General features: G+C 39.9%; 1 protein-coding gene across 2 annotated transcripts in view; it reads left to right on the forward strand.

Moving 5' to 3' along the window:
• The first annotated feature begins 6,873 nt into the window (after positions 1-6,873).
• pdgfd (platelet derived growth factor d) overlaps positions 6,874-12,582 on the forward strand; it is a 74,929-nt gene continuing 69,220 nt past the window's right edge. For both annotated transcript variants that reach the window (XM_031297230.2, XM_036001646.1), the window contains exon 1: positions 6,874-7,490. In XM_031297230.2, coding sequence (XP_031153090.1) covers positions 7,373-7,490 — 118 coding nt within the window. In that variant the 5' untranslated portion in view covers positions 6,874-7,372. The remainder of the gene's footprint in view (positions 7,491-12,582) is intronic.

The following is a 12,582-nucleotide window of genomic DNA, read 5'->3' on the forward strand; positions in this document are numbered from 1 at the left end:
GCATAATATAGTTCAAAACATTCAAGGCATATGGAAGGCAGGTCACAGTAATATGTCACTCCCTTTCTTTGATATTGCAGTTGTTGCATTTGTATAATCCATTTTATGGGTGGTGACTAGCACCCTATTGGACTGGGTGCAGTAAACATTGGCCAAAACTATTCTGAGAGAATCTTGACAACCATAATTCTGAATCTGAAAAGATCTGAGAAATGTCAGTAGTGATTCCCAAAGAGAGCTCAATGTCAGCCACCCTGCTGACCGCCTATCTCCTGTACTCCTTTGGAAGTCAGCATTCACCTGCAGTTTTAAGCTTGTTCACTTCGAGGTTGTTGATATATTAGGTACCCACTCCTCTACTCTACATGGTCATCAGAGTGCTGCCATGGTGACTTTTATTTAAATTTTTTTTTATCTATTTGGGTAGCAGTGACCTAAATGTGAGAAGAAGGCCTTTGAGAAGAGGATCATCAGTTTGATCCCTTTTTGGCAAAAAAAATCGAGCAGAGACAAAAACAAGGCATTTAACCCCCCCAACTGATTCAATAGGGGAGCTTAGTGGTCAACAATAGCTCCCTGCTGTGACTATACAAAAAGTAAGTTTATGAATCTGAAGTAGAGACTTTCCCTTGAAAAATAAAGTTTAAAGAAATGTTAAACTAAATGCAAATAAGGTCACTGACCTGTTTCCACTGAACCCCAAAAGAGGAATACAGGATTTAAGAATTATTTTTCAGAATAACTGGAGAGCATGAAGGGATGGTGCAGTGCAGTCACTTTTCCTATGCATATTTTAGACAAGATTAGTGTGTGCCTTTAATTATACAAAGTTACTCAACATATGCTGTGTTTTATTACTTACTGTAAAAATATTTTTTATTTTATGACATTTTCTTTTTTTCTTTTTTAAACTCTGATTATTCCTTTATGGTCTGGAAGTCTAGTCTCTAATACCAAATCAATCCATCTTTAATGCCAGTAAAGCACAATTAATTGAATAAGCTATTGTTAGTCGCGGTTAGTCAATCAATCCAAAAAAGTGTGTACGTCATCGTAGGCAATAAAGAGTTTGTGGCCACATAAACAATGCATTTCAGCTGCTCTTACTGAACTTATGTTGCAGAAATATTGCAGTCGACTGAGACTGCATTCCTTACTGTGAAACTGATTCAAAAGGTGGAGAGAATATAGCATCGTTGTAGGTGGCAGGTGATTAACATCTTATACACATTCACTCTCTCTCATAAATATATATATTTTCCACATTATAAAGAAAATGTGAATCAATGCATTCCTTATTGCAACATTTTGTTGATTTGATTTCTTTAGTAGGCTAAAAGATGGGAGTGACTGTTCATTCTCAAAGTAGATGACAGTGCAGTATATTCCCTTCCTTGAGAATATTTTAAATAGTTTAAGAGTGAATTGAATAGATGCCCTTCAGGTTTGGCAGGATTTTAAAAATGTATACATCAGGGAATCCCACACCCTATATAATCCTGACTCCTCAGATGCATTTTCAGTAAACAGAACTGTACACAGCTTTGAGAGAGAGAGAATGAGAGAGCTACATAAAAAGAGAGAGAAGCGGAGACTGAGTCCTTGTCTAAATGTATGTCCTTGTCTGAGCCTCCTCAGCCCATGTGTGTGTGTGTGTGTGTATGTGTGTGTGAGAGAGAGCAATGATTAGGCTATCCTGTCACGTAATATGCTAAATATCTCTGCAGACCACCAGTGAAGCACAAGGTTTAACGGGCCATTGGAGGCTACTTGACATTTCTGATGCTTATTTCTTCTTCTGCAGGGAATGAGAAACACAACAAGAGATGCCCCCCCCCCCCACCACCACCCCACACACACACACACACACACACACACACACACACACACACAGTGCGTTTCACTATCTTTGTGGAGACCCGTCATTGACATAATGCATTCCCTAGCCCCTTACCCTAACCTTAACCATCACAACTAAATGCCTAACCTTAACCCTTACCCTCACCCTAACCATAACATAATTCTAACCCTAATCCTAAAACCAAGTCTTAACCCTCAAACAGCCCTTTGAAGTTGTGGGGTACAGCATTTTGGCCCCACAAAGCTGTCTGGACCCCACAAGTATACTGTATTCCCGGTTTTTGGACCCCACGAATATAGTTAAAGAAGAACACACACACACACACACCACACTCCTCTCCTACATAGTCACACAATACATAGTCACACAATGCAAGCACAGCACATAAAAGCAGCCTTACAAGAATTGCATGCCCCATTGCTCATATTGTGACACACACATACATGGGTAGACACAGCACTTGCGTGTTCATACACACACAGATGTTGTAAGAGATTCCCAGAGGGTAGCCAAGAAAGACAGGCTACTGTGGGAACCTGGAGGAATCTGCCACTCTCACCTGAACAGACATACACAATAGACAAAGGTAATATGTTGCTTTAAGCTGACAACTGACAAATATACATAGAATTAAATAAATGACGGGTTAACATAGATCATTCAGAGATAGTGCCAAAGTCTATCAGAACATATTGTTTTATCTTTCCAACTCATCAACAAATCGTATCTATTAGTATTACTAGGCATCTACATAAGCCAAAATGTCCTAAGTAATATAAAAGGTCACAAAATCTAAATGTATTTGGAAAAAGCATTATTATTTACTTATATCTGCAATGCAGACGTTTGGTAGTTTACGGTGGTGCCCCAAAATGTAAGATTTTAGTATGAAAGAGTAACCTCCTTCTGGCTTTAAAGTGGCTGTTAAAAGTTGGTCAGTTTCTCGCTTCAAAGAGAATAGCTGCTGTGGTCAGCATGAATGTGTGTCACTTACAAAGTTCTGCAATAGTAACAAGTACTCACTGCAGAATAGACCCAATCACAATGTTTGTTTACAATAACGTCCGGGTAGAAAACCTCTGCGTCCAGTATATACAATTTAACAGCGCTGAGCAAACAGGCACGAGGAACAGCTGGATATACTCTCATCTTATTAATCTAAAGTGCATGTTTAATGCTTTCATATGTCAACACTTTCACTAACGTTAGGTTGGAGACCTAATTTACCTGTTGGACCACAGACTAAAGAAAATGACACCACTAAAACTACCAGTCAGTCCGACCGGCGGTGAGTTGTTGCTGTTCGTAACACTAGATTTGGTTTATCAAAGACCCTAGCAAAGCAATACAGTACAGAAAATAAGCACAGCAGGAATGTCAGATAGGTCAGACCTCCATGTTTAACTAAATATCTTTAAATCTTACAGTTACGGCTGAAAATGACAACAGACATAAACAAGTTTGCCAATTCAAATCAACTGCCATTTGTCTACCCGGAAGTGATTTTTGTGTAAGCGCAACATCACCGGGATTCGGTCTACAATATGATTGATTGATATTTTTTTATTTATGTATATAAGTATCGAAACAACCATAGAAACATCTCAAAACACTGGCAACATAATCAACCTGTTCTGCACATCTGTAGGGATACATACACTGTTCCTGTCTGACTCCACATGCACAAAATAAAGTTATATTTGTTAAATCAGTGAAATAGCTCCACTATCCTCGAAATTCACCAAAATATGCCAACGCACGCACGCACGCGCACACACACACACACACACACACACACACACACACACTAAAACACTGGTCACATCCCCCTCTACCAGAGCTAATCCCCCTTCATCTGACATTAAGCCAAAGGATTGAAGGATGTAGAGGTAAGCAGGGGATGAGATGGGGAGAACAAGAGAAGAAATAGGCAGAGAAATAAAAAAGGAGAAGAAAAGAGAACAATGCTCTTTGCCCTAATCACCTTTTGAAAGTGTATTCTGCAGAGTAACAGGTGAGTGACAGCAACATTGAGATGTTACTTTTATCTATAAGGGAATTGTCTACTTCATCTACTGGAGTTCTGGGTGTCTAGAGTTAGAGCATAAAGATTAAACACGGAATAATAATACAAACTAATACAAGGTATATTATAATAGGTGATAGGCCAAGCTACCTATAGTGATGAGAAAGTCAGTTTTTTTCCTGAGACGATGATTTCCAAAAATACAGTGAAGCTGTATATCAGCCACATTTTTGTTGCATAGTGCAAGTTCAAAAAAGGTTGAAAAAACTTTTTGGAAGACACAGCATGGATCATTTATCATATCACAACAGAAAACCAGTGAGTTACAATGGATGTGGGGAAACTAATCTGCACAACGTTACAATTGTAGCCAGTCACAACTCAACATAGCCCCACACACCTACCATGTAGGGTATGCTTACCACCAAATTAGGCATTGAGTATATTGATCTGCTTCTGCACAGATCATCTGTGCAAACCAATAGTTAAATCTGTTAGAGGACAAACTCAGAAAACTGAACTTTTCAGTCGAGTAGCATATCTTTAAAGTGGAATTGATTAAGCAATATTGATCGCTTGATATAAAATCTTGTTTGGATTATTCAGATTTTATACTTGCTTCAGTGCTGAAGTGTCCCTGTACCAGACACAGTATTGTGCAGAGCTCTGCTCAAGAAAACCTCAGCAATTACGACAGGCCTATCCTAGTGATGGGGATTAAACCAGCGCCTTTTCATTTAGTGGTTGATGTTTCTGCCTCGAGGCAAGCCTGCCGCCCCAATACACACAGACACACATTAGACATTAAGGTTACTCTACAGTATGTCTATTCACTGTGAAGTCTCCTCTGGGAAGACAAGACTAATGCCAGCTCATTCAAGCAGACACATGCTGCGGACACATACAAACACACTCACATACATAGAAAGACAGGAGTGGAAAACAGTAAGAGAAAGATTATATCCGCTACTGATACTGCACCGTAATCCTCTGAATAGTAATAATGCTTTACTGTTACTGTAACAAACATTCTGCTTATACAGTATCGTCTTATGGCTCATGTCTGTTTCTACTATTTATGTGAGTTATTGTCTTCATGTGTGAAATTATTGTCTACGTTAATGTCCAGATATTGCTGTTTTCGTATACAGCCTTGGCATTTTGCCATTTTCAGATTTAAATGTGTGTGTGTGTGTGTGTGTGTGTGTGTGTGTGTGTGTGTGTGTGTGTGTGTGTGTGTGTGTGTGTGTGTGTGTGTGTGTGTGTGTGTGTGTGTGTGTGTGTGGGCCTGTTTAACTATATTTGTGGGGTCCAAAAACTGGGAGTCCAGTATACTTGTGGGGTCCCGACAGCTTTGTGGGGCCAAAATGCTGGACCCCAAGTTTAAAGGGCTGTTTGAGGGTTAAGACTTGGTTGTAGGATTAGGGATATAATTAGGTTATGGTTAGGATGAGGGTAAGGGTTAAGGTTAGGCATTTAGTTGTGATGGTTAAGGTTAGGGTAAGGGGCTAGGGAATGCATTATGTCAATGATGGGTCCCCACAAAGATAGTGCCACAAACCTGTGTGTGTGTGTGTGTGTGTGTGTGTGTGCGTGTGTGTGTGTGTGTGTGTGTGTTAGAGTGCGCGTGTGCAGCATGAGCATGCATGGCGTACGATACATCTGTGCCCACCAGCAATCTTTATGTATACTTACAAATTCACTCCCCGGGTGCATTATGCCTTTGAAGCTCAGCAGGGTGGTCTAAGTGTTTTCAATTTTAATTAATTTCCCCTCTCTATTAATAACCTATATCATTGCCTAAGTGGTTCTAAGTTTTAAAGGTGCTGCATTACTCAGACAATTGCTGGATAATGGGAAGGCTTTTTGTGCAGAGTCAGCAGAAGTCTCAAGTTGGCAAGTTCATCCCATAAAGTCTAAATAACTTGTGACGTGATGAGAAGCGTGGACATGGGTGACAAGAAATGAGTAAGTACAGTAAGTGTGAGTGAAAAAGTGACCAATACAGAAACTGAAAGGGGCAATGAATACACCTATGAGTGTGCCTTGAGGGGTATACATCTGGTCAGAAACACAGTTATAAACTCAGTAGAAGTGTTGAAGTCACTGCTTTGTTTTGCTGCTAATACAGCATGTAACACTTTGACATTTTATAATGGTGGATAAATCACTCCGAAATGTACCCGCTAAAATAACCTCAAACGTAATGCCTGCCTGAAATTGTTTGCCCTTGGCTTACAAAGCTGACTATTGAACGATTCCTGGCAATCCATTTCCAAAATTTGATTATTAGAATCCTCAACAAGTCCAATCATGTCATCTGTGTTGTGTTAGACGAGTTCTGGGAGCTTATTTTGAACAGTGAGTGATCTAAAAAAGATAAAATCACAGAGTGAGGGACCAGACAGACGGATGGTGTCTTTAACACTATTCCGTGGCAATACTCTTTCAAACTATTAAAGCATGTTATTCTATGAAAATAAAATGACATAGACTATATCCAGTCAATATAATTCTAAAATGCCTTTATATACTTTAATGTGCCCATTAAGGGCTAATAAATTGTATTTTTAATGGCCTCCCTTCTGTCACTGGAATCCAAGTGAAGTCATGTCAGCTGTTTCCTTAGCTCTCTGTGTAATGCAGGGAAGAGCTAACTCCAGAGACTTCCCTTCTCTTGAGTCTTGACTCTGCTGTGGTGACCCTCCCTGCTCTCCTCTGAGGGTTTCCTTTAAAATGTAGTTTCCTCAGTAGGTAGGTAGAATAGATAGATAGATAGACAGATAGATAGATAGATAGATAGACAGATAGATAGATAGATTTTTCTCCACTAAAGTGTATTTTAAAGTGCATTTTTCCCTTTCTGACCTCCCGCCCAGCATCTCGCTCAGTTACACACACACACACACACACACACACACACACACACACACACACACACACACACACACACACACACACACACACACACACACACATACATCGTGAGCGCGCATCACTCAGTTGGCAAAGTTTGACGCGCCGACTTTCATAGCACAGACGCGTCTAATAGAAACCAGTAAAACTATGCGGGGTATTTCTCAGTGACTGAACAGAATTTATTTACTCCGCGGTGATAAGAAGTTCGGCGCCTGTAAGCTCTTGTCTGACCGTGAACGGAGCTATATTACCCTCCACCTGCACTTAATTGTTTCGGAGTTTTGCTCTCGGTGTCTGTGGGCGAGTAACTTTCAGGCGAGCACAAATACTTGGATTTCGGGGCACTTTGGAACAAGACGGGATATCGTGAGCGTCAGGCGGTCAAATGGTGGCTCATATTTTGCGGGTAGAGAAAAGAGATTAAGAAAGCGTGAAGTTGCTGAATGGAAAGTTAGTTTTTACTTTCTTGGTCGCGGGGTATTTTAGGCTTAATCACATTGTATTTGAGCCACTAGAAGGTGAAGAGGACATTAGTCATTTAAAGCGTGTACGAGTTTTTTATCAACATGAGTGGAGGATTAGTTTTCCAGATGTGGACGGTTTTATTGTTGGGGACTATAACTGGGGTCGGGAGGGCTCAGGTCTCCAACGTCAAAGTGCTGAGGGGCAACATCAGGAGACACGGTGAGTCTTTATTTTTTGTTGTCTGACTTTTTGCTTGTGTGTTTAGTGTGTCTTTACTGCTGAAAGTCTCTCTGCAACATTCAGTGATATAGTGGCTGTCTTATAGGAAATATATCTTAAGTGGCATTGTGTAACTTGACTTCTTGACACATTGTTGGGCCAGAGAGAATGAGACAGCAAGAGTGGGGACACTGGTATAAAAATGAGAAAAGTTAAAGTGGGTGCAAAAGAAGAGGAAACGCAAAGTCTGTTGGATGACAAGCTGATCCACATTTTTAGACTAAAAACAGAAAAGAAAGATAAGCATACAGGACATGTCTCAGACAACTGTGTACTAGCCTGTTAAGAGTGGGACTTCTATCATTGCTGCAGTGCAACTTTTCATCATTAAAGAAGTCTTCAGACTCCCTTAGCCTCTTGTAGGGATGTACTGGGACAAAAATTCAGTCTGGGACTTTGGGATGGAGCGGCCTTTAATGAGAGTGTGTGAAGAGTGCACTTAGAAAAAAAATTTGGAAGTAATTTTATATACTAATAATACTACATAATGTAATACAGATGTAAAACAATAAAAACTAATCCAGCCTTTGTGGTATGAAGAGACTATGATGTTGCTAGACCTTCAACTCAGGATGTTTTGCACACCTGCCTCCTCAGTTTGCTGACTGTAGAGCTACCTCTGCAGGGTAAATGAAGTAGTATAAATGACATCAGTAACTTATAGAATTACCAGTAACTAACCATTGAAAAGTAACAAAGATTTCCAATTCAGCAGGCCAGTACATTTAATGCAATAGTGGATGTTCTCTTAATTTCTGTTTTATATAATTTCAAACAATCATACAACTCTTTCCATATGTTTTTATTTCTATTCATAAAACAATTGCCTATCCAGCCCTGCACACTGCACTACCTTTCGCTGTGTCTTTGCTAGTTCCTGCTCCATACTCCTGCCTGTCTTCCACCTCATCACCACCATGACTGGAGTCACCCTATGTCACAGCATCACCTCCACTGTAGTCACTTGACTAATAACAAGTAATAATAATAAACTTTAATGATTATAATATTAAACTTTAGTACTTTGCATACTGTGTTTACATACAAATACAATAACAAAATAAAAGACAAATACTAATAAATTAAATCATAGGCCTATAAGTTTTAAGTTTAGGAGTTTAGAAAGTCATAGTTAAGATAAATGCCTTAACTATTCCCTCTTAAACCCGCTTTGACCTAATGCACACAAGTTATTGCCCAACATGGCCAATAGTGCACCTGTCATGTCTCTGCTGCTGGGTCCTGGTCCTGCCTCATCAGTGCTCTCGCTGACAGTGGTATTAACCTGGGCCTTTCCACTAAGGAAAAGGTCGGTTAATTTTGCGCATTTTACCGCATCTTGCTCTAACTCCACTGCTTTTTAACCTCAACTTCTCAGCACCACCAATTCTTTTTCATCTTCACCACCATTTTCAGTTTTCTCTGTGATCATAACTTCAGGGAAGTAAGTTACCCGGCCTAGGGTCAGGTTGAGCCAATCAGATTTAACAAAACAAGGAGCAGTCCAAGTCGGGAGGAGTCGTTTTGATGCTCGCATCCCCACTTTAAATTGACAGTATTAAATTGGCCCAGTCTGACGGCCGGGCCAGAGCTCCGTTTTTCGCTGTCTGCGGATGTGATAGTACGTTCCATTTACCTCCAAACTTGGAAGCCGGAGCTGGGAATAACATCACACCCGAGTTGAATGCGTTCCATTTACAAGTCATATTTTTGATTGTGGGGTTAGCTCTAGCCAGGTTAGCCATTGTTTGCAATACCAGTTGATAACAACGCATTATGCTGTTTTTTGTTCATACAAACAGCTTAACAACATGTCCACAGATAGAAGTTGGACAGGACTCTGTGTATGACTGATTTAGTGAGACACAAATTAAATAGAAGTGCTAATAACTGTATGTTACTACAGCTTTCACTTCTGTTGATGCACATGACATCCATATTGGATTGTGAGATCGGGGTACTCGGAGGTTGTCCGAATTTCGAGGTCAGGGGGGCCGACTTTGACCTCTGAAAATCCGACTTCCAAGTACAAATGGAAAGCACTCTAAGAGCCAGGCCAGCCCATGTCACGGCTGAGGGCAGTACTGTCACCTGTTATAATACGTCCGAATGTAACTGACATCTAAAACTGAAATATGATCGCCGGCCGGTTCGGCCCAAGATGGACCGCCCGTTCAGGAAATCTCCCGAACCTCCCGATGGCCAGTCCGCCCCTGGTCTCTTGCCAATCTAACTTCCTGCAGGTGTGCTATGTATACTTTTCACTTGGCCCTGAGGCTAAAGTCACGGTGTTACAGTACCTTTGATTATATATACACACACACACACACACACACACACACACACACACACACACACACACACAGCTGCAGGGTTGATTTTGGCAGGGAACATGAAAATACCACTGTATTAGGTTCTAACTTGGACGACTGCCCCTGAGGCTCACCTCTTACTCCTGTGTTAAAAACAAAAGAATAACATGGAGGGGTTAGGTCATGACTTCAAGTCTGACTGTCTACACATGAAGTAGCTCTCCATCAAATACCTCTGAAACTTTCTGAAGTTCAGATTTTTTTTTTGTTACAGCATTTAACTGTTCAGGTTGAATCATTGAGACAAGTCTGCCATGAATGCAATGTGCACATAGTTTAAACACACTTTGATAAGTCAATATTCACAGATTCATTGCAACTTGTCAGAAAACAGTTGCCGAGACTTTTCCAGTCACAAGTGAGTACAGTATTAAATGACATCATAGAAGCCGCTACACAGAGTGATAGCTGTGCTGCAGCAGTATCGTGAGACAGAGCAGACAGACAGGAGAGAAAAGCAGCAAGTGATGACAGAGAAATGGCTTGTTACAAAATAAAAGTTGATACTGTTAGGAGACGACAGCTGCACTAACTCTGTTTGGTCAAGGTTCAAAATACCAGCAGGATTGAAAGTCAATGTTCTCTTACTGAAAAAGTATAAAGCAGGAAAAAACAGAAGAAGGCATGCAGTAATAAAACTCCAACATGCTTTTATGATACTTAAGAAATGGGTGTTTTTATTACTTTTATTGCATCCCATTCTCAGTTCTCCTTTATATGTTACTATGACTAAAAAGCGTGCAGTAAAATGTGCACAACATTCTTATTCATTCATATTCACTCTTGTTTTGTTTTAGCTTGTTTTCCTCCTTTAGTTAAACACTTCCCTTTAGCAAAAATGTAAACATTTACAATGCAACAATTTAACTTTTTTTCTTGTTCCGTTTCTACATATTAGATGATGACATGATTAAAATTATACACTTTGCCTTATCCTCTCCTTTAAAAAAAAATCACCACTTCTTTGTTTTAGGGCAGGGAGTGCTTCTCAGTACATTTCAAACCCGTCCTCTGCCTTTACAGTAATAACGACTTTTATTATAAACACATACTATAAGCTCTCTCCCTGCTTCACATATGCCTAAACTGTCTGCACTTGCAATCTGTCAAACTAGGCTAAAATTAGGGAACTCCCTGTGATGATGCTGTCAGGAAATGATTGGTTTAATGCACTCAGTAAAGGAAAAGATGGCTATTAACATTTTAGAGAAGATTTGTTCTAGAAGCAGCCAGTAAAACAATGTGTTTAATCATTCTGTCACAGGAGTTTGAGAGATCAAATAGCATAACGTTTTTTTGAACACTGTCACACTCTGAAGATCTTTTCTGACAAAGTTGTCAAGCGACCTTTATGTTCTGTATATTAAATTATATTGACTTTATCAAAGTGAATTATTTGATCTCTAGATGATCTTTTGTTGCACAATGACTATGGTTCACTGTGATAGCTGCTATTAAAGCATTCTGGTTGTTAGATGCCGTCTTTAAACAGCTCTTTAATCCCCAGTCCTGTGTGTGTGTGTTTTACTGTAGTTCCTTTATTTGATTGACAGGTGATGATTAGCTTTCTGTCCATGAGCAAGACTGAACCTTAAGCTGATAGGAGCTCCGCAGCTTTCACTCATCCATTTACCGATGTGAATGTGACCGTGTGTGTACCTTTGTGTATTTGAATGTGTGTGTACACATGTGTACGCGTGTGACAGAATGTCTTAGCTCACTTTGAGGAATTCCCCCCAAGGTTTTTTCTCCTGTGTTTGTTCAGCCTTTTTTGCTCGTTCTTTTCTTTTACTGAAGTGTGTTCTGTGGGCGCATTGTAGATGCTGGTGGGGGGTGAGACAGGGAGACAGAGTGTACAGCATGTAGAAAAGGAAACACACAAATACACGTGTAAACACACAGAACGAAGTAAACACTACTTGGCCTTTCTGCCCTGAACAACTTATCATGTCTGCTGAAGAGCTCCAGATGACCCACATAGGATAAAATCTATTACACATACTTTGTGTGTGTGTGTGTGTGTGTGTGTGTGTGTGTGTGTGTGTGTGTGTGTGTGTGTGTAAGCAGCACTTGTGGGCAGGGAATACATGTGTCTGCAGGCACTAACAGAAACAAGCATACAGTAGTCAGATACTGGCACCATCACCCAGACACAAGCACTACCATCTCATTCACAACTAAAACAACAACACACACTATCACATGCTTAACTTTGTTCATGTGGCTCACAAATATGGTATTACTTATGTATTAAAGTGTTTATTGCTCTTAGTTTTTCTTATTTTTTTTATTTTAAAAGTGAGTCTTTCTTAACGATGCTCTGACACATTGTGGTAGTAGAAAATGTCATTGGCTGGAAACTTGTGAATGCCCTCTGCTGGAGTTTTAAAGGAGCGGTACGTGATTGGAGTCAGATCAACGTGAATCTTTGACGCATATTCAGAGACATTTTGTCCTCAGATGTTCAGAATCCAGTAGAAATTCACATATTATGAAAGACACCAGACACCAACAGTATGCTTATATGATTCATGTCATTGTTATTTTTGACGTTATGTAATACTTAGAACTTTCAAGATCTTTCATTGGATGGATTTATTAATTCATTTCTTATAGCCAAGTTGGGATGCTTGTATCATAGTCTATATTGTAATTTTTTT

This window comes from Sander lucioperca, chromosome 5, assembly GCF_008315115.2.
Source record: "Sander lucioperca isolate FBNREF2018 chromosome 5, SLUC_FBN_1.2, whole genome shotgun sequence".
Taxonomy (NCBI): domain Eukaryota; kingdom Metazoa; phylum Chordata; class Actinopteri; order Perciformes; family Percidae; genus Sander; species Sander lucioperca.